We start from the raw sequence: 22,592 nt of genomic DNA, 5'->3' as shown, positions 1-22,592 counted from the left end.
CCGGATCCCTCCTGGTCTGTTAGGCCTGCCCTCCTTTCCATCCATTATTGGGCACCAGGAGTCACCCTTTGGGGGGTGGGGTTCTGTCACAGTGTGAAGCCCTTTTTGTTGTCTTTCTGTGTCTCTTATGTTGAAATGTTCCAAGGACTCTTAGTGTGAAATATATTTTTGTCTTCCTCGTTAAGCTGGTGTTCCTGATTTCATCCCTCATGTTTCCCTTAGTCTTGGTCAGTTCTTGTTCATTTGTTAGTATGCTAGTTGATGTAGTAACATACAAAGTTAGCCAACAATATGCTGTTGCATATTGTTTCCTTTTGTACCAATATTTGATTTTCATCGTTGTTCCTTCATCTTCTTCTGAGTTTGATAAATATAAATAGTACTGCGTTTGGATCCACGCCTCTCACATTGTCCTTCCAAACAGCGTAACAAATATCAAGTATATATGTATTAGGATTTGATACTGTGATGTTCTTGTCACTGTTACTGACATGTGTGTGTCTGTGGTGTAGGAGAGCTAACAGTAACAATAGATGATGCTGTATATGGGCTGGAACTGATTCACCAGCATAAAGGAAACTCTAAAGAACATCTGATTGGCAATGAACATGCTTTACTATGTGTGCTTGCCATGGAAAAGTCACTGTGTGTCAACATCAGCAGTAGTTCATCACAGCACGGATGTCGAAGTCTTCATACACTACTGTCTCACTCCTTCCCTTGGCTATATTCTGCAGGTACGCTCAGAAATGTTACCAGAATATTGTTAATGCATATTTACTGTATGGAAATATAGTCGGTTTCTGTCTCCGTCTATTTGAGCAGGGCTTCCGTTTAACAGCAGTGCAGGTGTGTATGTAAACTGGAACAACACCAGTTTGTGTGCCCAGACAGAGCTGCAAGCAGGGACTCGTGGCCTAAGAGCCATAATGGAGCAAAGTTTACACCTCACCAAAGAAACTACTGTACAAATTCAGGTTAGAGTCTAAGCATCGTCTGTAATTCTGCATGTTAAGGCATGAGGAGAATGTTTAGGTTTAGGAACAATACGATTTTTCCAATAACAATTGACATGATACACTGATATAAAGCAGATGTAAAAGATTTCTATAATGTACAGTACAATATTTCCTCAGTTTGAGAAAAGATGCAATGGAATTGTTTTTAAAGAAACATACTTTTTTTTTTTTTTTTTTTTTAAATTCGGGCAAAATGTAAAATTCTTTAGAGTATTGTTCTCATAGATTTACTGTATTAGTATATAATATTTTATTAGTTTTTCTTTGATTTTCAGACCTATAATTGGGGGTGGGGGGGGTGGGGGGGGGGGATTGTTACTGCTTAATGAAAGAAACATAAATTGGTACTTAACACACTTAACATTGAATTATCATCAAAACATGCAGTATGTAATCCAGAAAAAATCCAATTATATTACCAAATAGTTTAATCCACAAGGTTATGTAACTGATTACAATTTGATTTTTGTAATTTGTAATCTGTACAGGATCAGAAGTACCTATACAGTACTGTAAACAGATAAACAGGTTCTAAAATCACTCTAATATCTGTGGTTTGTTTGTGGACATGATTTTTCCACTAATTTCTGGTTTTATTGTGTTGTTATTATGTGGTGCCTGCCTTAATCAAACACACAGCCATACTCACTTGTTGAAGAATAAGCAAGCATCAGTGTAGTATGCATTACTATCCATATGGTTGCTCCAGAAACCTCTTTGACACTAAGGGTCAGTTTCCATGTTGTTGGAGGGAAATGCCTCTGATTCCACACTCCTCTCCTACTGGTAAAGCAAACTGAAGGCACAGAGGCTTGTTTTTACAGGTGAATTGCATAGAGGGAATCAACATGGACCACTTGCTGGGTGTATGCTGTGGACAGAACCAGGAACACTCACTGAAGATATGTATGGAAGTGAGTGAGAACATTCAGGATCATTTCCTTCTTTTGATCAATGGTTCAATGAGCACTGTGGAAATGAAAAAGAGCATGTGGCCTTTGATTGTGTTTGCATTATATGGTGAGAAACATACAGTTATTGAATTCATCCTGATGTTTTTGTAGGTTGGAATCGGGGCCAGTTTTTCAAACGATCAGAGTTCAGTTTTCTCATTTGATCTTCAAGGTCACCACAATACCTCCAGGTACAGTATTCTTTTCTTAAACAAATATCAGTCAATTTCAGTAATTTGTAAATGCTAACTCCTTATGTGAACGTGTCTACAGAAAGTCATATGTTTTTCATATGATGTGCTCTTTATTCCAGTATTGGTCTAATAGTGAACGTTTTCCACAACATATCTACTTTACAACCTTACCTGCCATTTGAATTTCACTCAAAATCACAGGTATGACTAAATCAGGGATCTTAGTTTAATAAAAGCATCCTTTCTATAGCTATTTTGAGAATGTACTGCATACTGCACAATATACTCTAATGCTGTTTTAAACAACTATTTCACAAGTTCAGTAGTTCACATAGTACAAGAGCGCATCAAGGTATATGTATTTGGAGTGTTGTATATAACAGAGGGGCTCGAGCACAGGACCCCCCCCCCCCCCATTTTGAAATAATTGGTATAGGCATTATGAAATATAAAGGTGGAGATGGAGTGACGCTGGAAGAATCAACACTGGTGTGAGGGAAGCAGCCTCTTATACAATATATCCTTGGAATATGATTGGCATGCCTAGAAGCTCCTCCCAAACTTATGTTTGGAACTTAATTTTTTTTTAAATAATATGTAAAACAGTACTTAAACATTTAAAACATGAGCATATCATAACCCATGAGAGTTTAATTTAGTATTAAGTCTGCACTTTATTCTCATGCAGTTCAGCCACTCGCATTCCACAGTTAAGGGTACAGCAGAACTTCGGGTTGGCATGACTGGTTTGGCTTTTGAAGGAGAGATCTCAAGCACCAACTCTGGCTTTAAGCAAGCACTGGCATTCAATCACTCCATGCCTCTGGTAGTGGGATTATTCCGAAGCCATATAATATGTGACATTTTTATGTTTTTCTTTCTCATAGAGATGAAAGTTACTATTCATGATATTATGTCACATTAGGTTCTGTTACATTACATCCTTAATAATGTGTGTTATTCTTGTACTTCTAGCTGCAGTCACTGCCCAGCACTATGACAGTGAGGACACTGTATGGTGGAAAGAAAGGGTCTCACTCTTTAACACACCAAACACAGTGGGAGAATCAGGAGTTAAAACAAGCCACCCTCTCGGCTGATGCTTCACAGCACAGTTATCTACAAATGATAGGTGGACTGATGCCTTACCAATGCACACTTGAACAAATATGTAGAACACATTTATTGCATTAATGCCATAAATGGTTGTCTGACCATTTTGACAAAAGTGACTGACATTGCCATCAAGGGGGAATTTACTGACTGGCCACATGTGGCACCATGCTAAATACCCTATTCTAATGTGCTGAAATGTCTTTCTTATTCTAGGAGAAGCTCAGGGTTGGGGGTTGAATTTTAGAGTAGAAAATGAAACTCTGAGAAAACTCTGTGATCTGAGTATTTACTGGAATTTGTTTGGAAACCAAGAGCAGGTGACGACAGGTTTCCTCTCTACAATACTGATTAAACTTGGCTTGGGTTATGTTTTTGGTTTGGGCATCAGTTATTAGGAAGAATATCCCAGATGTAAGGCAACTGTCTCTTGTGTTGTGTGTGTTCAGGTCAGAGCTCAAGGCTCTTGGACTTTAATGAGCAGAAAGACTGAGGCTTCATTTCAGCAGAAACAACCCTTTACTTCAACAATGTCTCACTTTCACATACATACTCTCTCACACAGACCAGCCCACGGACACAGCCGCAACAACCAGGTACAAAACTCCCACTGTAAAATATGCTCATTCTTAAATACTCTCCATTACTTTCAAATATTCAGCATACTCTTCTCACTCTAAATTACTCTCCAACACTTCCAGTACTTCAACTTTCCTCACAATCAATACTCCAAATGTTCAAGTGTCAAATACTTAATACTCACTACCACACTCTCAAATAATATTTGCACTTTCCAATAATGTCCACACTCCCAAATACTCTCAAAACACCCAAATACACTCTTTACGTTCTGAAATAATCTCAATACTCTCTCAAATACTTTCAAATACTCTTCATACTCTCCACACGCTCAAATAGTTCCTACACTCTCAAATACTCACAATGCTCTCCAATACTTTCTACACTCTCAAACATTCTCCATACTCTAAAATTTTTGAACTTTCAAATACTCTTGAATAGTTTCAATTTCAAAACCTCTCATATAATAATAAAATATTTTATTTTTGTAGCACCTTTCACACATAAAATGCAGCACAAAGTGCTTCACTTGTGAATATATAAAAACATTATAAGGAAAAGATAGTTCTAACAAAGTAAATCAAAACAAGACAGTAAAATTGTCAGGGTTAATAGAGATTGGCGAGGACTCAAGGTGCAAAGCGGTAATGAGGTTGGGCAGCACCATAGTGGGAAAAGAGTCAGATGGGTCCGACAGGACCGCGAGGCATGCAGGGCAGACAAGGAGACTAGATAGTGGGAGACAGGACAAACCGGCAGGGTAACAGGGCTGGACAAAGGGCCAAGGGCTTTGGCAACAGCCACTAAAGAGTGGGCTGGATAAGCGAACAAGAGATTGACTGGAGTGCAAGACCTGGAGAATCAGACTGAGAGATGAAACCAAAGCCTGGTGGAGCTTTCAGGGAAACATGTGTGGCCCAGGCACACAGGAGAGAAGTTGCCATCTAGAAATGTATCAATTCAATAGGAACATTGGCCTCCATGACCAGGGCTGGGAGCGCTGGTTGGAGGGGATGACCTCTTTGACAGGAAGTGCTGGCGGCAAGGGAAAGGCCTCCGTAGCTGGGAGCACTGGTGACAAGGGATCGGCCACAGTGGCCAGATGCACTGGCAGCAGAGGAACAGTCTTTGTGGCCGGGAGTGCTGCTGGCAGGGGGATGGCCTCTGTGGCCGGGACAGGAGAAACGGACTCTGTGGCAGGACTGGGCGAGGCAAGAACTGTCCTACTCCTTTTCCTGTGAGGGTTAAGTAAAGCCAAGGGCTCTTGAGGAGCTGCAGTGAGGAATGAGGCAGGACCATTCTTCCTCCTCCCCTTAGAGGTCATTGGAGTACTGGGGATTTGGCCAACTTGGGGTGGGAGGGTGGGGGTTCAGACTCACCATGTCTGGTCACCAAATTTTGTCCAACTTTTGTCTGCCCCTGCATAACGTCACGGTCCCATGTGTCATAACAAAATGCAAGATCAAGCTGAGACCAGCCACCTGGATCATCCTCTGCAGTTGCTCCAAAGCACCTGCACAAGCTCTTATTCATTATTCGCAGCTTATTCATAATTGGTCAAATCTCTCCAATGACAATGGTCACTTGAGTTTCAATTCAAGAATTGCATTCTTCACATACTACTCTTACTATTCTGCTATATCAATCTATGGCAGAAATAAGAGTAGTATGGTGGTATGCCATTACCATGGTGTTTATTCAGACACCTCCAGCAAAAACTCTCACAAATCCATGTTTTATAAAAGTATATCATGTTTATACAATGTTATTTTATGTTTATCATAGTAATATTATGTTTATTCATAAATAAAATTCAAAATGATTAAAAATATGGACTCCTTTCATGGTATTAAAATAATATAGGCATTTATTGGACTTTCTTCTTGTACACACATCAAGCACTGTATCAAGCAGCAAATAACCTTTTCAAATGAATAATGTTTCTGGTTATTTTATGTAAAATTCAAACCTCTGTCTATCTGAATTCAACTTCATCTGCAATAAAGAAAGTAAACTTTGCGTGATCTTCCGTGACTGATGTAGGTACGTCGACGACGAGAAGCTGAAGTCGGGCTTGATAGCTGTCTTTTTAACTCCTCCCCCGACAGCAACCGAAAATGGCAAAAGAACACAAACAAAACGATGTGCTCACACACAATATAAGAGACATAGCATGGGTGTCAGGATCGAGACACAAAAGAAATATATATAAACAAGACCAAAAGAAGTGGCAGGATGCTTACAAATTAATTTAAAAAGGACAAGAAATTTGGGAGAAATAAAAGGTGCAAAATTGAAAGAAAAATATGACTAGATAGCTTAAAATATATACCTTCAAATGCTTTTTAAAAATATTGGCTCCACACTCCCAAATTCTCTTAAATTGTCTCTATACTCTCAAACATTCTCAACACTATCAACTACATTTAAATAGTTTCTACACTCTTAAATACTTTTTACACTCTCAAATACTCTCCATAGCCTACTCTTTGTACTCTCAGATAGTTTCTACTCTCTGCAATACTCTTTACTCTCAGATATTGTCAAATAGTTTCTAGAGTCTCAAATAGTCTCTATACTCTCAAATAATCTCAAATAGTTTTTGCTGTTTCAAATAGTTTCCACACTCTCAAATACTCTGAAGTCTCCCAAATACTCTCAAGTAGTCTCTACACTTTTTTTCTTTTTTTTTCCAGCATGCTGAAATATTCTCCAAATCTTCCCACACTCTTAAATTGTCTCTATACTCTCAACACTATCAAATACACTTATATACTTTCCACACTGCAAGCAAACTCCTCAGTGCTTTTACTCTTTCTCCTGTCTTTTTGTTTCTATTTAGGCCCATGTTTCTTGGAACCACATGAAGCCTATAAACATTTCTCTAACAATGAGCAAACACTGGTATGATGACTCCAGCAGAGGGCAGGCCTGTGTCTTTCTCTCACCAGGCCAGGTACATCAAAACACAAATTTAACTTTTGTAGTTTTTTATATATATTTATATATATTTTTTCATACACAGCCATGTACTTTAAAGTATGTATAACAACATATAACTACTTTTTTAATATGCTTTAGTATATATTCCAGTTATATAGTTTGCTGGTGTATATTGTTTTAGATACAGTCATTGCTCCCCCTAGTGGAGATGGAGGGCTGTGTTGCTGCATCTCGGGAGGGGAAGGCCTACTCCCAAAACACAGAGCTCAAGTGGAAGGACAAGAGAATCATACAAAGCATGAAATACCAGGTATAAATAAAATAAAAATAAAAACTCTGGTTTTGTATTTATTTAAGGTTATAGGATCTTCTGTAGGATTCTGTAGGATTCCTGCACTGTGTATTTTTTTTCTCTTTGTTGTCTGTTGTTTAGGGAGGGGTGAAAGGAATGCACACACTCCTTGTGGAGCTGGGAGCCCAGAATGTCTCTCCATCTCCCTGTCCTTCTCACACTCTTCTGACCCAAATACACACCAACCTGAGGGACCGTATGGAGCACCATACGGCCATAGGCCTTTGTCCTTCACAGCCTGTGAGATCACATTCTATGACAATTACACTAACATTTGCATACAACACAGCAACATAGTGAAGTATCAATTTAAAGGGATTGTTCTCCTTAAAATGAACATTTTGCAATCATTTACTTAGTTCATTTACACCCATGCCGCTGTTGAAACATGTACGATTTTCTTTCGTCTGTGAAACACAAAATGAGATGTATTGCAAAATGTCCATTCAACGATAGTAGACAGTGAACAGTGGCTAGGTTGTTGTATTTGTTTAATGGCAAATAACAATATTAACATCTTTGTGTTCTATGTAAGGAATCATATGGGTTTTAAGGCAACATAAGGGTAAGAGGATTTTCATTTTACTTTAAGATGTCAGGAAGATTGAAAATGTGCTGCCATTAGTTTTGAACAAGCATTAGTCCAATGGTTAACATGGAAATAATCACATAATAATTATAATCAGATGCCTTTGATTCAGTTTTATTGTAACACTGATCTCTGTGTTTCTGCTTGTTTGTTTTTATTTGATTCTCACAGGCTTTAATTTGGTCTGGATCTCACAGAGTGAACTCAGGCAAGGAGATTTTGTACACTCAAACCCATCTGTCTGTGTCTGGACAACCTCAGAACAACACATTCACACTGTCCCTCAGAAATATCAGCAGCAGTCAACGCTCAAACTACTCACTCCTAACTGAGGTACTCACACTGATTATATACAAAGTATCATCATGGGTGGTTATAGGCCCAGATCATGAATGTTGTTATTTTACAAGTTCATTAGGTTTATACAGTAAGTGCTGTATATACTGTTCTGTATGCTTATCTGAGATCCAACGGAGTTGAAAGCACATAATACCTGCTTGCTTTGAACAAGGACAGTTAATTCTAGTGTGTGTGTGTGTGTGTGTGTGTGTGTGTGTGTTATAGTGGCAGGTAGGAAACTGGAGTGTGGAGCTGGCATGCAGTTCCCTGTCTTCTGGAAGGAAAGTGGGGGTGCAAGTTCACGCAAGGCTAGACCGCAGTGAGATGCTCTGGCTTCAGGGGGCACTTGGGAAACGCTGTCTGCATGCTGCTACTGGTTATGAAAATGGTGAGGATGCTACTTCACAACTCAGCATGGATCTCAGTCAGCATGACTAATTTCACCAACTGATGTTGTTTATTTCCAGTTTCACCACAGTTGATTTAGATTATTATATTAGCAAAAAAGTTTCCAGAAGTACCATGGTGTAATACTTTTTTGTTTGTAACTGTTGCAGCTTCTAGGCTACTGTAATCCAAGTCATGTACCAGTAAATAGAACAGATTGTTTACTCTGTCCCCTATTGAATGTTATGAATTTGCTAAATGTGTGTTTATTTCTGTAGATTGAAGTTTGAATGTGTATATTTATGAATATTTCTACTTGCCATCAGAAACATCTGATGAAATCAGAGTGGCTCTCTGTTTGGAGGGGCATCATTGGTTGGATGTGGAGGTTCAGAAAGGAGGGCGTGGCATTGAGAACGAGACCCTTACCCATATTTCTGTAGGAGTAGTCAATCAGAGTCTTCTATTTCAAGCTCAAGGATGCAGGGAATGCCTGTTGGCCACAGAGGTGAGGACTGCAAACAGTTAAAATATAACACATAATATCCATAAATCTGGTGTATACCTTGTTAAAGATTATATTTAATGTCTGGTTTGATATTGTGTCTTTACAGGCACGCCTTCAGCAGCTGGGGTCTTGTGTAAGGATTAAACTGCTGGACAGGGTTCAGAGACTTCAAAATCTTCTGTTATCATTTAGAAGACAGGTTTGTTATATCTAGGCTGTCATACTAAATATTTGTGCAATGTTGAGTGCTGTGTAAAGAGTTACTTTACAATCATTCCTTAAAATAAGATGCTATTTGCGCTTCAAACTCGAATAAAGGCATAATTTAGATTCCTTCTGATTCCGCCACCTTGACCTCATCATCTGAGTCCCCCGCCGCCTTGACCTCATCACCTGAATCCGCTGCATTGACCTCACTGTCTGAGTACCCCGTGGCTCTACTCTTTGATTCCCCTGCAGCTCCTGCTACCTCGCACGGTCTGTCTTGTTCTCTTGGCCACCCACCTGGTCCGCAATGGTGCCCTGGCCTCCCGTCTGGTCTGGTCTGTCCTGGTCCCCTGGATGGTCCATCCTGATCCCCTGGCTGCTTGGCTGGTCCATCCTGGTCCCATGGCCATCCTTCGGGCCCTCCTTGGTCCCTTGGCTGCCCGTCTGGTCCCCCCACGGTCCCCTGGCCATCTACCAGATCCCCCGTGGTCCCTAATCCCGTCTGGTCCCCCAGGTCAGAATCGCCCTATCTGGTCCCCTGTGTTCTCCAGCCCTGTCTTGTTCCCCTTCGTCTGCAGCACCATCTGGTCCCCATGATATGCAGCACCATCAAGCCCCTTCATGTCCCTGCCACACATTCCAAGTCTGTGGGGCTTTTTTGTTCATGTGACCCTCATGTTTCATATTTTGTTCTTATAGATCTTTGGTTTATAAGTCTTCTCTATTCATTGATGTCATGTTACCTTAGTCTGTGTATTTATGGCTCTCATGTTCTCTGGTTCCTGAGCATGTATTGTGGATTTGTAACGCTGTCCTATTGGTTGTTCATGGTTTTTTTGTCATCGTCCTAGTTAAGTCTAGTTGTAGTTCATGCTTGTGATTTGTTTTGCATTTGGGTTTGTCACTTTATCATCATCTTTGTCGCGTTCTGCTCCTGCTCTTCCTGCAATGTTACACACTGCAATGACACTTGAGGTCGCAGTTTGCCTTAAATTTCAGAGTTGAGTGCAAATAGCTGCGCTGTGTGACAGGTGCTATTTACACCTAGTGCAAATAGTCACTGTTTTGTTTTTTTAAACATGGTACCTATAGTAATACCATGTTTTTCTGGACCTGGTACCATGGTATTACCAGGTTCTTGTTGTTTTTTGGACCTGGTATAGTGAAAATGGCATGTTTTTTGGAAATGCTACCATGACACATACCACAACAGTTTTTTTCTGTTTCTTTGTTTTTTATTTTGGACCTAGTACAATGGGAATCCCACGTGTTTTGACATGGTAACATGGTAAAACCACGGTTTTTGGAGCTGATACCATGTTAATACCATGTTCTTATTGTTTTTTTTTTTGACCTGGTACAATGGTAATAGCATGTTTTTTAAATTATTTATATTGGATATGCATGGTATTACCATTATTTTCAACATGGCACCATGGTAATACTATGTTTTATGGGCCTGTTTCCATGGTGGTACTATGAAATACTTTGAAGTAGATTGAAGCATCATGGTATATAAATATGGTAATCGTTTAGTACCATGGTATATATAAAAGTATCATGTATTACTATCTAGTTCAATCACTGAACATTTTTATAAGGGATAACCTTATCTTATAAATTACAATTTTCAAGCATTCAGAGATGTTAAGGATGCATTGGCTTTAGATATCTTTCCATCTGCAGAAAACCTTATGCTGTCTATCTTTGACATCTAGGCAGAGGACAGCATGTTCCTGCAGGAGCTAAGTGAGGGGCCATTGTCTCTGATCCAGCAAGCCGAGACCCTGCTGCTGCAGAGAGCAGGAGCTCTGTGGAATGCGTGGACCACCGGCCCGCTTCGAAGCACACTCACACTCAGCCTACCTGATACACTCCAGCACCTGCATCTCATGTCCCTACAGGTCCAACAAGAGCTCAGAAGTGAGTCTGCTCTATCCAGTTCTGAGTATCCCTAATAATTCTCTCAGATTGCCTCTGGTTTCAACAGACCTAATCTAATTTGCAGTTGTATAGAATTCCCTTTGAGCTATGCTGGGTGATTGACAGAAAACACATAGCTTTATTTTTCTAAGACACTAAACACATGTGTAAAATATTTTCTAAGACGACTGCTGTCACATGATCTTTAATTGATCTTGACAGCTCCCTAGTGCATTAGTTACACAAGTTTTTGGTTCTAACAAAGAGATTTTGCAAACCCTACTGGCATCTGTATACCAGGTTCTAATAGAGCATAACAGCAGGGTTTCGGAAGTAAAAATCTAATTCGTTTTCTCCATAGAGAAATTGATTTTAAGAAACCTTTCAAAACAGCTGCTTCCAGAAGCTCAGCGGTTGTTAAATGGATAGTTACCAAAAAAATGAAAATTATGTAATTATTTACACCCTCATGTTGTTGCAAACACATACGACTTTTCTTTCTTTCTTGGAACATCAAATTAGATGTTAGGGACTGATTGCTGCAGTCACTCTTTACTTTCACTTAAGGGAAAGAGCAACATCAGCATGTGTTCCACATAAAAAAGTAAAGCCATATTGGTTTTGAGTTCATGAGGGTGAGTAAATAGTGACAGAATTATACAGAACTATCCCTTAAAGTGATGATATATTCTTCTGTATAAGCCAGAAGTCAGTGTCAGACAGTATATACAGTAAATACTGTATTTGTTCTTTGTTTTTTGCTTTAAATCACAGTCAGAGCTGGCTGGTTTGGTTCATGACTTAGAACTCTTTGAAGACATTTTGAAATCCCTGAGGAGAAAATGAATATGAAAATTACTTCCAGAGCCGAGGCCAATAAAAAAATGTCCTGTTACTTTTGCGCTCTATTATGCACCAGCATGACCGTTTCATGTTTCATGTCATCGTTATTCATTGGAAATTGCCTGTCAGTGCATATTAGTGTTAATAAAGGTTTAAATTCTCACAGAGCCTCTGGCCACTCTAGCTGAAGCATACCATGACGTGACAGGGGAAAGTTTGGACTCAGTGTGGCAGCAAGGAATGCAGCTGTGGACCACAGAAATGACCGAGCTTTTGCCTGCGGTACTGCATGATCACCACCTGACGGTCCCATCACTGACAACTTTGCAGATTGCGATCTTTGCATTGGACATGGCAAGATAGATAAATTAATCTGTTTTCCTGCAGTCTTACACCATTGATTGAGTGAGATTTGTGCACAGTACATTATTAAAGAGCTTATTGAGTGTATTGTCATGTTTTTCAGGTGAGCCAGCAGACCTTGCAGTGGATGGAGGCCAGATTGGCTGCCATGCTGGTTGGAGTAAGAAGGCAGCTTGCACTTATGTACAAGTTCTCCAAAAGGTATGTAGTAAATCCTATGGAAACGTGTCTCATCGCCATTTGTTCTGTTTGCAAACCACAAGTATGCTCACTGAACTGAGCTGATATGTTTAACCCTGAGTTTACTATTTTTATGTTTGAGGCTCCAGAGACCACAGTGATGTATGTGAAAATATTAATAGTACTTTTGAAACAATCTCTTGTTTTCCCTTAAAAAACAATAAGGCACTTTAATGCACACCTGCCCAGTTGGTAGATATTACTGTAGCATTAACCATCAGTTGTATCTCAAAGTAGAGATGCACATTTCCAGCAAAAAACATTTGTAGAATGGTAAAAGAAAAGAAATCAGAATAAACAACTGATATGAGTGTATTTTTACAGTATGTACACTAGGCTTGGGATCAATATCAGGGCATTTTCTTGCCTTGATTATCAGAAAATGTTCCTAATGATTATCGATCTACAGTAAATTATTATTTTTTTTTTTAAGATACAAATAGGGCTACACTTTGCACAATAGTCTTTGCCTCGTCATACATATTTCTCAACACAACTTTAGTAAAGTCTAGCTGACGATATGGTGAATTAAAAAATTTGAAACAATTATGCTTCTATGAAGGTACGAGCACTGTCTCTGCCGCTACAACTCCATAGGCTGCTCAAAATTCTGCAGGGCCACGTAGTGCAACTCGCATAGTTTGCCATTATATTCCACCCAAATCATTATCAAAGGACATTGATTATTTACTTTATCCATCACTGGATGATATATTGTGTATATGTATATTTTAAATAGCCTACACAATGTATTTTCAGTTTCAAGTATGTCTTTTTGTGGTTTGAGTGTTTGAATTAATCCTATTCAAAGCAACATACAATGAAATTGCATAATAAACATCAATATTTCTAATCGTTCAGTTTGCGCAGTTACACCAATGCAAACTCATTAACGTCAATTTGTTTGTTCTTGAAGAAGTACAAAAATTTTATATTGAAGAAGTACAGTAAATGTTATATCACCCCCTTGTGGTCTCCCAAAGCTATTACTGCAGACTACATTAAACGGAAGGCCAACTGACAGTGAGTTGGAAAGCATACAAATTAGACTTGTGATTAAACTGTCAGCTAATATTAATAAATTGATGACCCAAAAACGTATTGAGAAAATAACGTGCCATTCAATAATCAATGTATAGATTTCTCCTGAATGTTCACTCTGGCGAGCTGTTATGAACCATGGATCAAACTAAAAACATCTTCGTTTTAGTTCTAATTGACGAAATTCCCCAAAAAGAACCACCGCTTCTGAAAACGAGCTTTTTCTTTCCTGTGTTGACATATTCTATGAGTTTGGGTATGACATTTTAAAAAGTTTGTCCTTTAGTTTTTTAAATAGCCGATAGCCTTTAGTTTACACCACAGTCAAGTCAAGTGGTTTTTATTGTCATGAACCATACTTTGTTTTCTAGAGAGCATATGATTGAAAGAAAATCTGTGTAACACAGCATGAATCATTAATATTTTATGTTTTTTTCCAATATTTTATGTTTTTCCTAAAAGAAAAAGAGTGCCAAGTTTAAATTTGTTAATCTGCTAAAAGTTCATTTTGATTACTTTTAGGAGTGCACTAACGTATAAGTGGTTTCAAAGCTTGTAGACATTGACTAAAAGCCACAAATTACCAATTGTGATTTCATGGGAGTCTTTAATAACATTTTCCATTGTACACATTTATGGCTCTTGTGAGAAAGTTGATCTGGATTATAAATAGGCCAGTGGATTATAGCTATCAGGATTTTTGCATGAAGGACTCTTAAGATTTGGTCTTATCCTCATCTTAACTGATTCTAATAAATAATAAATAAACAGCACATTTCCACATTTTAGAATATTCAGTGAGACTATTATATACAGTGATTATTCTAATCAAAAAAGATTTTGAGGGATTTCAGTGCTAGACTTTGGTCTCCATTTGTCCTCAAGGAAACGATTTTTAAATCAAGGAAAATGTTGCTAGCACTTTCCACTAATAGGGTATAAAACAAGACCATAAACTCTTAAAAATGAAATCAATAGGCTCTTTATTAACAAATGGTCAGTAGAAGGAGGTGCTTAACCTTCAGAACATTTTTACATTTTAAATATTATATGAGCTGTTCTATTTAGTGTTTGACCGATATATCACTGAGGCAGATAAATCGGCCGATAGTCTGAATTTTTTATTTATCGACATCAGCCGATACATTTTAAGAGTTGATAAGATTAAGAGACAATAAGAGTTGTTTCTTGAGGGTGCTGAGAATCACATGCTTGCATGTGAAGTGACTGAGACATGTAAACAACCAGTCATGGTTTGTTGTTGTTGTTATGTGCCATCGTGTTACTACAATAATAGACAGGTGTGCTACACAGTGTTATTTAAGTGGTCCGCATATCAGAGCTGCGACAGATTAGTTTGAGCTCATAATGTTAAAGTGCTCGCCTGTTTAATTCTCTCTCCTCAAAAGTTCCCTGTAACTTTTAACTGTCTTGTCTAATGATAGTAAGGCAAATATCAACAAAACGAATATCGTATACCATCTGCAAATATGTGCATATGTCGTTAAAACAGATGTAATAAACCAACGTCACACAACTTCAGCAGATCCATCATCCTGTGAAGCACTCATAAATCTTCCTCTGAAGCACTTATTCTAACAGTCTCTCCTCAACAGTTCCCTGTAACTTTTGTGATAAAATCTGCAAATATGCAGATATCTCATTTAAAAAGATGTAATTCACAAACCTCATGAAAATCCAGCATTTTCTTCCCGTCGTGCACTTATCTAATATCTTCCTCTGAAGCACATATTCAATCATCCAGAATCAAAAACTTCAGGATCAGTATCAAAAGTTCCTCTGATACATAAATCATGAAGGTCAGTCTGTGACAATCCAAGCAGGCAATCAAGGCCATTTAAACTGTCAGGAGATTGCTGCCTTCGCAGATTCGCAGCATGTGAGTGTAACTTCAAAGTAAAAGTGCTTCACGTGCACTATAAGTAAATGTCATATTCACTATGCACTGTATGTACAATTGGTTTGATACGGTATTCTTTTTGAAAATGTGATCGCTAACGTTGACCTGCCATCCATGGTTGCTGGACTACTGTGTGTACTGTTATTTCCTTCTTCCTAATGCAGGTGTATAACAATTTCTTCATGTGCAAATAAATTACAAAAATTTGATGACTAAACAGGATTCAGAAGAAACTGCCATCTACCATTTAAAATACAATATCATTTTTTTAGATTCTTTTTTGCAAAGTTAAAGTTTAGTGTGAAATTGAGTAAATAGAGTACTAAATAAGAGTTTATTAATTTATAAATTTTACGTTTATGTTATTTACTATATTAAATTGTGTGATATATCTGAATTGTATCGGCCTTCCTGCACTCCAGATATCGGCATCTGCCATTAAAAAAAAAACATATCGGTCGATTACTAGTAATACAAAATTTGGGACTTGTCTAAGCACAGTGGAAACCCTGATTTGAATGATTTTTTTTTTTTTAGCAATAAACATTAAATATAGTAAACATCAACATAAATATACATAATTTTTAAACTGAAAAAACTAAAATGAAATGCAATAAAAAAAACTATGCCAGAATGGACCATTGTTGTTTTTTTTTTTTTACCATATCTAACATTTCTCTCAAAAAAAAAAAAAGTATTCATGGAAAGAGTCTCCTATGAGAGTAGTGCAAGAAATTTCTCAAACAAATGAATACAGCCATTGGTGATGGCTAAGAATGCGCAAACATCTTTTATCACTTGATTGTCAGAAAATGCAAGAGATCCAAGCGCAGAGGAACAGTTTACAGAGTTTATTGGACTAAAAAATGAGAAAAAAGGAGAATCCCATCACCAACTGCAGTGTGAAGATGAGAAGTGTGTTCGTAGGAGTGTATGCGTCATAGCAGTGTGGAATGTAACCAATGTGGGGGAACCTTCAGGCAAAGAGTATGCAGGGCTGGTGGCAAGCAAAAATGCTGGATGGTTGGTAACCGGAATCCAACAGTAAAGGCTGAGACTGGCAACAGAAAACACTAAACAGATCCAACTGAGTCAGAGAAAGTGAGGTGAGTTGCTCTTACACACACCACAATCTAGCAATGAACATGAGACATAAGGGGGTTTAAATAAGGAGGGAATTAATGAGGGACAGGTGCTTTCAGTCTGCTGAAGGGTGGCATGATGGTGCTCTCATTGAAACGCTGATCACAAATGCCGACGGCACCTGACACACATCTTGGAGACGTGGAATACGGGATGGATGCATTTGAGATAGGGGGGCAATTTAGGGCAGACCGCCATAGAGCTAATGAACTTCGAGATAGGAAAAGGCCAGATAAACTTGTGCCCCAGCTTACGAGAGGGGAGTCAGAGCGGGATGTCTTTGGAAGACAACCAGACCTTCTGACCGCACATGTAAACTGGGGACTTAGAACGGTGTCTGTCTGTCAACCTCTTATGATGGGCATAAGTCTAGAAGAGGGCTTCTCTGGCTATTTTCCAGGTGGAATGGCACTTCTGAATGAATGCGTAAGCATTCGTTGGGTTCTTGGGTGTGGAACAGAGGGGGTTGGTACCTGAGGCTACACTGGAAGGGTGATAACCCTGTAGATGACAACGGAAAAGGAATTTGACCCAGACTAAATGAGAGCTTGTGTGGCCCACACCGCTTGCCCATTAGTCTGGGGATGGAACCCAGAAGATTAACTCATGGTATCGCCCAGCTGTCGACAGAATTCTGCCTAAAACTGTGACACAAATTGGGGTCCCCTGTCAGAAACCACATCCACCGGGAGGCCATGAATGCGAAAGATATGGTTAGTGACTTTAACCGCTGTCTTCCTCGCTGTAGGTAATTTGGGGAGGGGATTGTAATGAGCCACCTTCAAGAACCTGTTCACTACAGTCATAATGACTGTGTTGCCATGGGACAGAGGGAGACCGGTAACAAAATCCATGGCTTTGTGGGACCAGGGTCTCAAAGTGACTGACAGCGGTTGGCGGAGCCTGGCTGGGGACTAACTGGAGGTCTTGTTAGATGCACAAATGGGACAAGCATCAACGAACTGGTGTACGTCCTGTGCTAGTGAGGGACACCAGAATCTCTGTCTAATGAGTGCCTGAGTGTGAACTGCCCCTGGATGGCGTACTATGTTGGAAGATTAGACCCACTGAAGGACATGTGTCTGGATCGATCACTGAACGAATAACAGACTCTCAGGCCACTTGGCGGGAGAGGTGGTGGTGTGCAGCGTGGAACGGACTTTAGCATCCACCTCCCAGGAAACCATGCCAGCCACCCGAGAGGAGGGTAGAATGGTATCCAGTGGAATTGTGGATGTCTTGACTTCAGAACATCAAGACAAAGCATTGGGCTTAACCTTTTTGGAGCCCGGGCGGAACGAGAGCACAAAGTCGAGTCATGTGAAAAACAGTGCCCAGCGAGCCTGTCTGGAATTAACCACAATCTAACAATGAACATAAGACATAAGGGGGTTTAAATAAGGAGGTAATTATTGAGGGACAGTCAGTCTGCCGTCAGTCTGCTTAAGGGTGGCATGATCAGCGTTCTCATGGAAACGCTGATCACGCATGCCAGTGGCACCTGACACACATGAGGAAAAGATGACCAGAACAAACCGACAAACTCACAGAGACCATGACATTGATAGTGTCTGTGTACATACATGTACTATAAGAAAACCACTGTTTAAGTCACCGGTCATGACAACAGAAGAAACCATGGCACATTTTTTCTTATTTTAAGATTGCTACACAGCACTACTGGGACAATGTTCTGCGGGCAAGTGAGACATGTTTATCTGTTTGCTACATATACACAGTGTGATTTATTGTTGAAAACAAAACACATACCAACACTAAACCTCATCCCCAACTGTGAGGCATGGTGTCATAAGAATAATGTGGGGTTGCTTTGATGCCTCAGGGCCTGGGCTGCTTACAGCTATTGAGGCACCAATGAATTTTCACTTGTAACAGGAAAATCTTCAGCAGATTGCTAGGGCATCTGTCTTTGATCATGCTATGATCCAAAACACAGAAGTAAATCAACAAAAGAATAAATCAAAGCAATTACTTATTCATAGAATGGCCGAGTCAGAGCTCTTTCCTCAGTTTGATTAAAATGATGTGGTGTGAACTGGAGCAGAATGTTCAAGAATCATCCAAATAAAAGCTGAAACTGTGTAGGCCAATTATTGCTAAATGCAATGGGTGTTGTATAAACTTCAGGTTTAACCTTGTGCGGCCCAACATCCACATGTGTGTGAGTTGTATTTTGGCTTTGCTATTTGCAACACATAATTAAAATGAATTTAAACTGGCTGAATACTGTTCACAACAATCTAGACTGTCATTTAATGGTTCAAATTTAAACTTTAATTGAGCACTTCTATAGGTGCAGAAGCCAACAAAAGTGCCTCTGGAAAGAAACCTTAAAAAAATACAAATTGAGAGTTTGTTTTAGAGTAGCCAGCCAAGAGTAGAGTAAATGTATTCCTATATTAACTGTGCATTTTCACATGGAGAATCAATGGTTCATCCAAAAGCGGAAATATTTTGCTTTCAGGGGCTTTATATGGAGTTAGGATGAAAATAAGGTGCATTTTGAACGGTGCTAATAGGCAGCACACTAGAATTTAAGTCATTCGCTAAAAAGTGACCATCCTATAGCTTTTTATGCAGCTAGGTGCATTCACTAATAGTTCAGTTTCAGGCTGCAAATGATGTTTGGACCACTCAACATGTTTTGGCAGAAATGGGACAATGATAATCAGTACATAGATTCAGAATTTTATAATGCAAAATTTTATTTGAAAATTGTTGGCAGTGATAACCAATACTCCTTGAAATATAATAAACAATTTGATGGAAAAAAGACACAAAAAACCTGGTCCCGCTGTCCACATATGTGGACATCAAGTTTTAGGAAAACAATTAGTTCTATAATGATTTTCTTTTTTATTATTATTATTATTATTAATTTGTTTTCTTGTTTATTAGGTCCTACTAGTTACAAAACAAAAATTTAAATGGAAAATGCACACAGCAGTCACGCACAGGTCTCAGGAGGTTAAAGTTGGTAGTGGCACCAGACGGTTTGCAAAAATAATTACCGTTTCCAAAGAGGTTTCCCAATTGCTCTCCCTGTCTTCCAGTGTTTGATCAAACAGGTAGCTCTGCCTGCCCTGCATTGACAGAGAGCCGCCTCCAAATATTCAGATTGGTTAACACGTGGTCAGAAATTTCTGGCTATCATATAGGCAAGTGTGATTTCTCTGGACGCCTAATTTAGGTTACAGCCAGGGGTATTTTATACATGGTATTCCAAAAGAAATTGCTTACAGCTGCTTTAAAGGGGTTATATCATTTTTTTCATTATTTGATTTTTGCCCCGTAGTTCACTTATTAAGTTAGTCAAGCTTTCTTGCACCAGATGTAATTTTAATTTTTCATGATGATTTTCCATAAACTCTCTGATACTTAGAATTAAACTGGCTATTTATTATTAATATTATTTATTTTTTAATAATAATTTTTTTTATTTTTTGGCTGCTGTGCCAATTTTTTTTAATTTAATTAGCATTTAAGAATTCTATTTGAATTATTTCTATGTAAAGACGTCTTTGCATCACATTGTGACAGGTTCATAAAAGGTCACATAGAAATGTGCCACACAAACTGTCGAGATCATTAAATTAGGGACATCTTTAAAAATAAACTCAAACCACTCATTTCTAAAGTTGTGCTGAGGCCCATAGTCCGAAACAGTATGTTTGGTAGACTTTCCCCATATCTTATTGTTAACATTAGTTCCCCTTCTGTCGCTCTTTCCACGTTGTGTCAGAGAAGCGACACTAGGGGTCTCTCTTGAGCGCCGATATTCACCTCTGAACTATGAAAAAAGGCCAATGAGAGTTGCAAACCAGTATTTGCATGTCCCGCCCCCGGACATACAGGTATTTAAGCGGCGCAAATACGGGAGTTCATTCAGAAAAATTTCTTCGGAGCCGATGGTCGTGTCTGCAACTGCTGCATACTACACACCGAGTTCCTGTCATCCCTCTGCTGCATAACTGTTGGATTCTACGGCGCACAACAGCGGCTTTCTCCTGTTTGCACGGCTGTGCATTCCTGCCCCTGGGCGCATCGACAGTGCAGAATTAAAAAGCTCTCACAAATTTTTTTTCACAAAAGAGTGACTTTTATTAAAAGAGTAAATTTCACTAAAAGAGCAAAACACAGCGGCATTGAACGTCCTTTTAAGGACGCGTCTTTATAAAGATGCCCTTCCGCCCCTGTGTTGTTCCTGGATGCGGTAGAGTGCTCTCCGCTTCAGACGGCCACAGGCGTTGTCTCGTGTGTCTGGGTAGCGATCACACCGAGGCTGCGTTTGTGGATGGTTCATGTTCTCACTGTGAGAACACGACCATGGCAGCGTTGCGGTCGCGGCTTGCTTACAACCGTGAACAAGCCACTCCAGCCGCCCCCGTGTTGCTCCTTCTTCCCACGGGATTGAGGACGATGCAGCTGGCGATGGAGGCGATTTGGGGATGGCAGCGGGTGCAGCTCTGCCGGGTACGCCCCCTCGGACCACCCGCACCCCAGCACGCTCGTTGATTCCCGTCCGTGCTCGAGGTGCCGGCGACTCGCCTCACAGCCAGTCAGCCGACCCTCTTGCGATGGAAGCCGATGAGCTCGCCGCGGCATCGGAGGGCGCGGCATCTGATGCAGAGGACTCCCCTGGGCTGCCGCCTTCGGGCTTGCACGCTCAGGCTGAGGCTAACGCACAGATGTCCGACATGCTTTCCAGGCAGCCAACAGCGTGGGCTTGGATTGGAACCCTCCATTCTCCCCACAGCCATCACGGCTGGATGACTGGCTCCTGGGGTCTGCGCGCCGCTCACAGCCTTGTCCCCCCCGGTTCCGTTTTTCCCGGAAGTGCATGACGAGCTGACGTCTTTGTGGAGAGCACCCCTCTCCACTCGTCACACCGCCACAGGCTCGTCCGCCCTCGCCACCCTCGACGGCGGAGCGCGCCACGGGTACGCGTTGATTCCCCAGGTGGATAGGGCGGTTGCGATCCATCTATGCCCCGGTACCCCTATCACCTGGCGAGGTCGCCCCGTACTCCCTTCCCGGACCTGTAGAGCAACCTCCTCGCTGACAGCGAAGGCCTACAGCGCCACCGGACGCGCCGCTTCCGCCCTGCATGCCATGGCTCTCCTGCAGGTCCACCAAGCCAAGGCACTTCACAACATGCACGGGGGCGGCCCTGATCCCGACACGCTGCAGGAACTGCGCTCAGCGACCGACCTCGCCCTGAGAGCGACGAAGGTCACAGCGCAAGCGCTCGGGCAGGCGATGGCCACGCTAGTGGTCCAGGAACGTCAACTGTGGCTGAACATGGTCGAGATGCGTGAAGCCGACAAGACTCGCTTCCTCAGCGCCCCTGTCTCCCAGTTCAGCCTCTTCGGCGACACCGTCGAGGACTTTGCCAAGCAGTTCTCCACGGTAAAGAAGCAGACGGAGGCCATCTCTCACATCATGCCTCGCCGCAAGCCTGCCGCCACGGCCCATGCCCCGTCTGCTCGCCGAGGGCGTCCTTCCACGGCCAGAAGACAAGCTCCTGCTCCGCCTCAACCCGGGCCCAGCTCTCAGCCCCAGGGTCGAGCAAACCGCGGGAAGCGCATGCCCCCTGTCTCACGGACCCCCTCGAGGACCCGGAAGGCTCCCAGGCGCTCCTGAGACAACGCACCCAGAGTCTAAGAAGTTAGCTCTTTGTTTTTTCATTTGCCGCACCCCTTAACGGGGGCTGCGGTACCCAAATTCTCAATAAAAGAGCTATTTCCTTTGTCTCTGTGGCATATGGCCCGCAAATGCCGTTCTCACGGCACTCTGCTTTCAGGCCTCAACAGTCCCGGCTCCATGGACGCGGTGTCCCCGCCTTCAGCCCCACGACTGTTCCCCGGCCGGCCGGTTCAGACGAGTCCAGAGGACGCCAGCATCAAACCTCCTC

General features: G+C 40.9%; 1 protein-coding gene across 1 annotated transcript in view; it reads left to right on the top strand.

Moving 5' to 3' along the window:
• Positions 1 to 631: 631 nt before the first annotated feature.
• Positions 632 to 22,592, top strand: part of LOC127645497 (uncharacterized) — a 52,022-nt gene continuing 30,061 nt past the window's right edge. Inside the window, exons 1-19 of the mRNA XM_052129137.1 lie at positions 632 to 737; positions 826 to 977; positions 1,844 to 1,933; positions 2,084 to 2,163; positions 2,286 to 2,367; positions 2,855 to 2,992; positions 3,142 to 3,298; positions 3,496 to 3,599; positions 3,729 to 3,875; positions 6,701 to 6,814; positions 6,983 to 7,111; positions 7,235 to 7,393; positions 7,914 to 8,075; positions 8,307 to 8,469; positions 8,795 to 8,976; positions 9,083 to 9,175; positions 10,902 to 11,106; positions 12,116 to 12,303; positions 12,416 to 12,513. Coding sequence (XP_051985097.1) covers positions 632 to 737; positions 826 to 977; positions 1,844 to 1,933; positions 2,084 to 2,163; positions 2,286 to 2,367; positions 2,855 to 2,992; positions 3,142 to 3,298; positions 3,496 to 3,599; positions 3,729 to 3,875; positions 6,701 to 6,814; positions 6,983 to 7,111; positions 7,235 to 7,393; positions 7,914 to 8,075; positions 8,307 to 8,469; positions 8,795 to 8,976; positions 9,083 to 9,175; positions 10,902 to 11,106; positions 12,116 to 12,303; positions 12,416 to 12,513 — 2,549 coding nt within the window. The remainder of the gene's footprint in view (positions 738 to 825; positions 978 to 1,843; positions 1,934 to 2,083; positions 2,164 to 2,285; positions 2,368 to 2,854; positions 2,993 to 3,141; positions 3,299 to 3,495; positions 3,600 to 3,728; positions 3,876 to 6,700; positions 6,815 to 6,982; positions 7,112 to 7,234; positions 7,394 to 7,913; positions 8,076 to 8,306; positions 8,470 to 8,794; positions 8,977 to 9,082; positions 9,176 to 10,901; positions 11,107 to 12,115; positions 12,304 to 12,415; positions 12,514 to 22,592) is intronic.

This window comes from Xyrauchen texanus, chromosome 6, assembly GCF_025860055.1.
Source record: "Xyrauchen texanus isolate HMW12.3.18 chromosome 6, RBS_HiC_50CHRs, whole genome shotgun sequence".
Lineage (NCBI taxonomy): Eukaryota > Metazoa > Chordata > Actinopteri > Cypriniformes > Catostomidae > Xyrauchen > Xyrauchen texanus.
The sequence above is the reverse complement of the archived record's forward strand: the minus strand, read 5'-3'. Positions and strand labels throughout refer to the sequence as shown.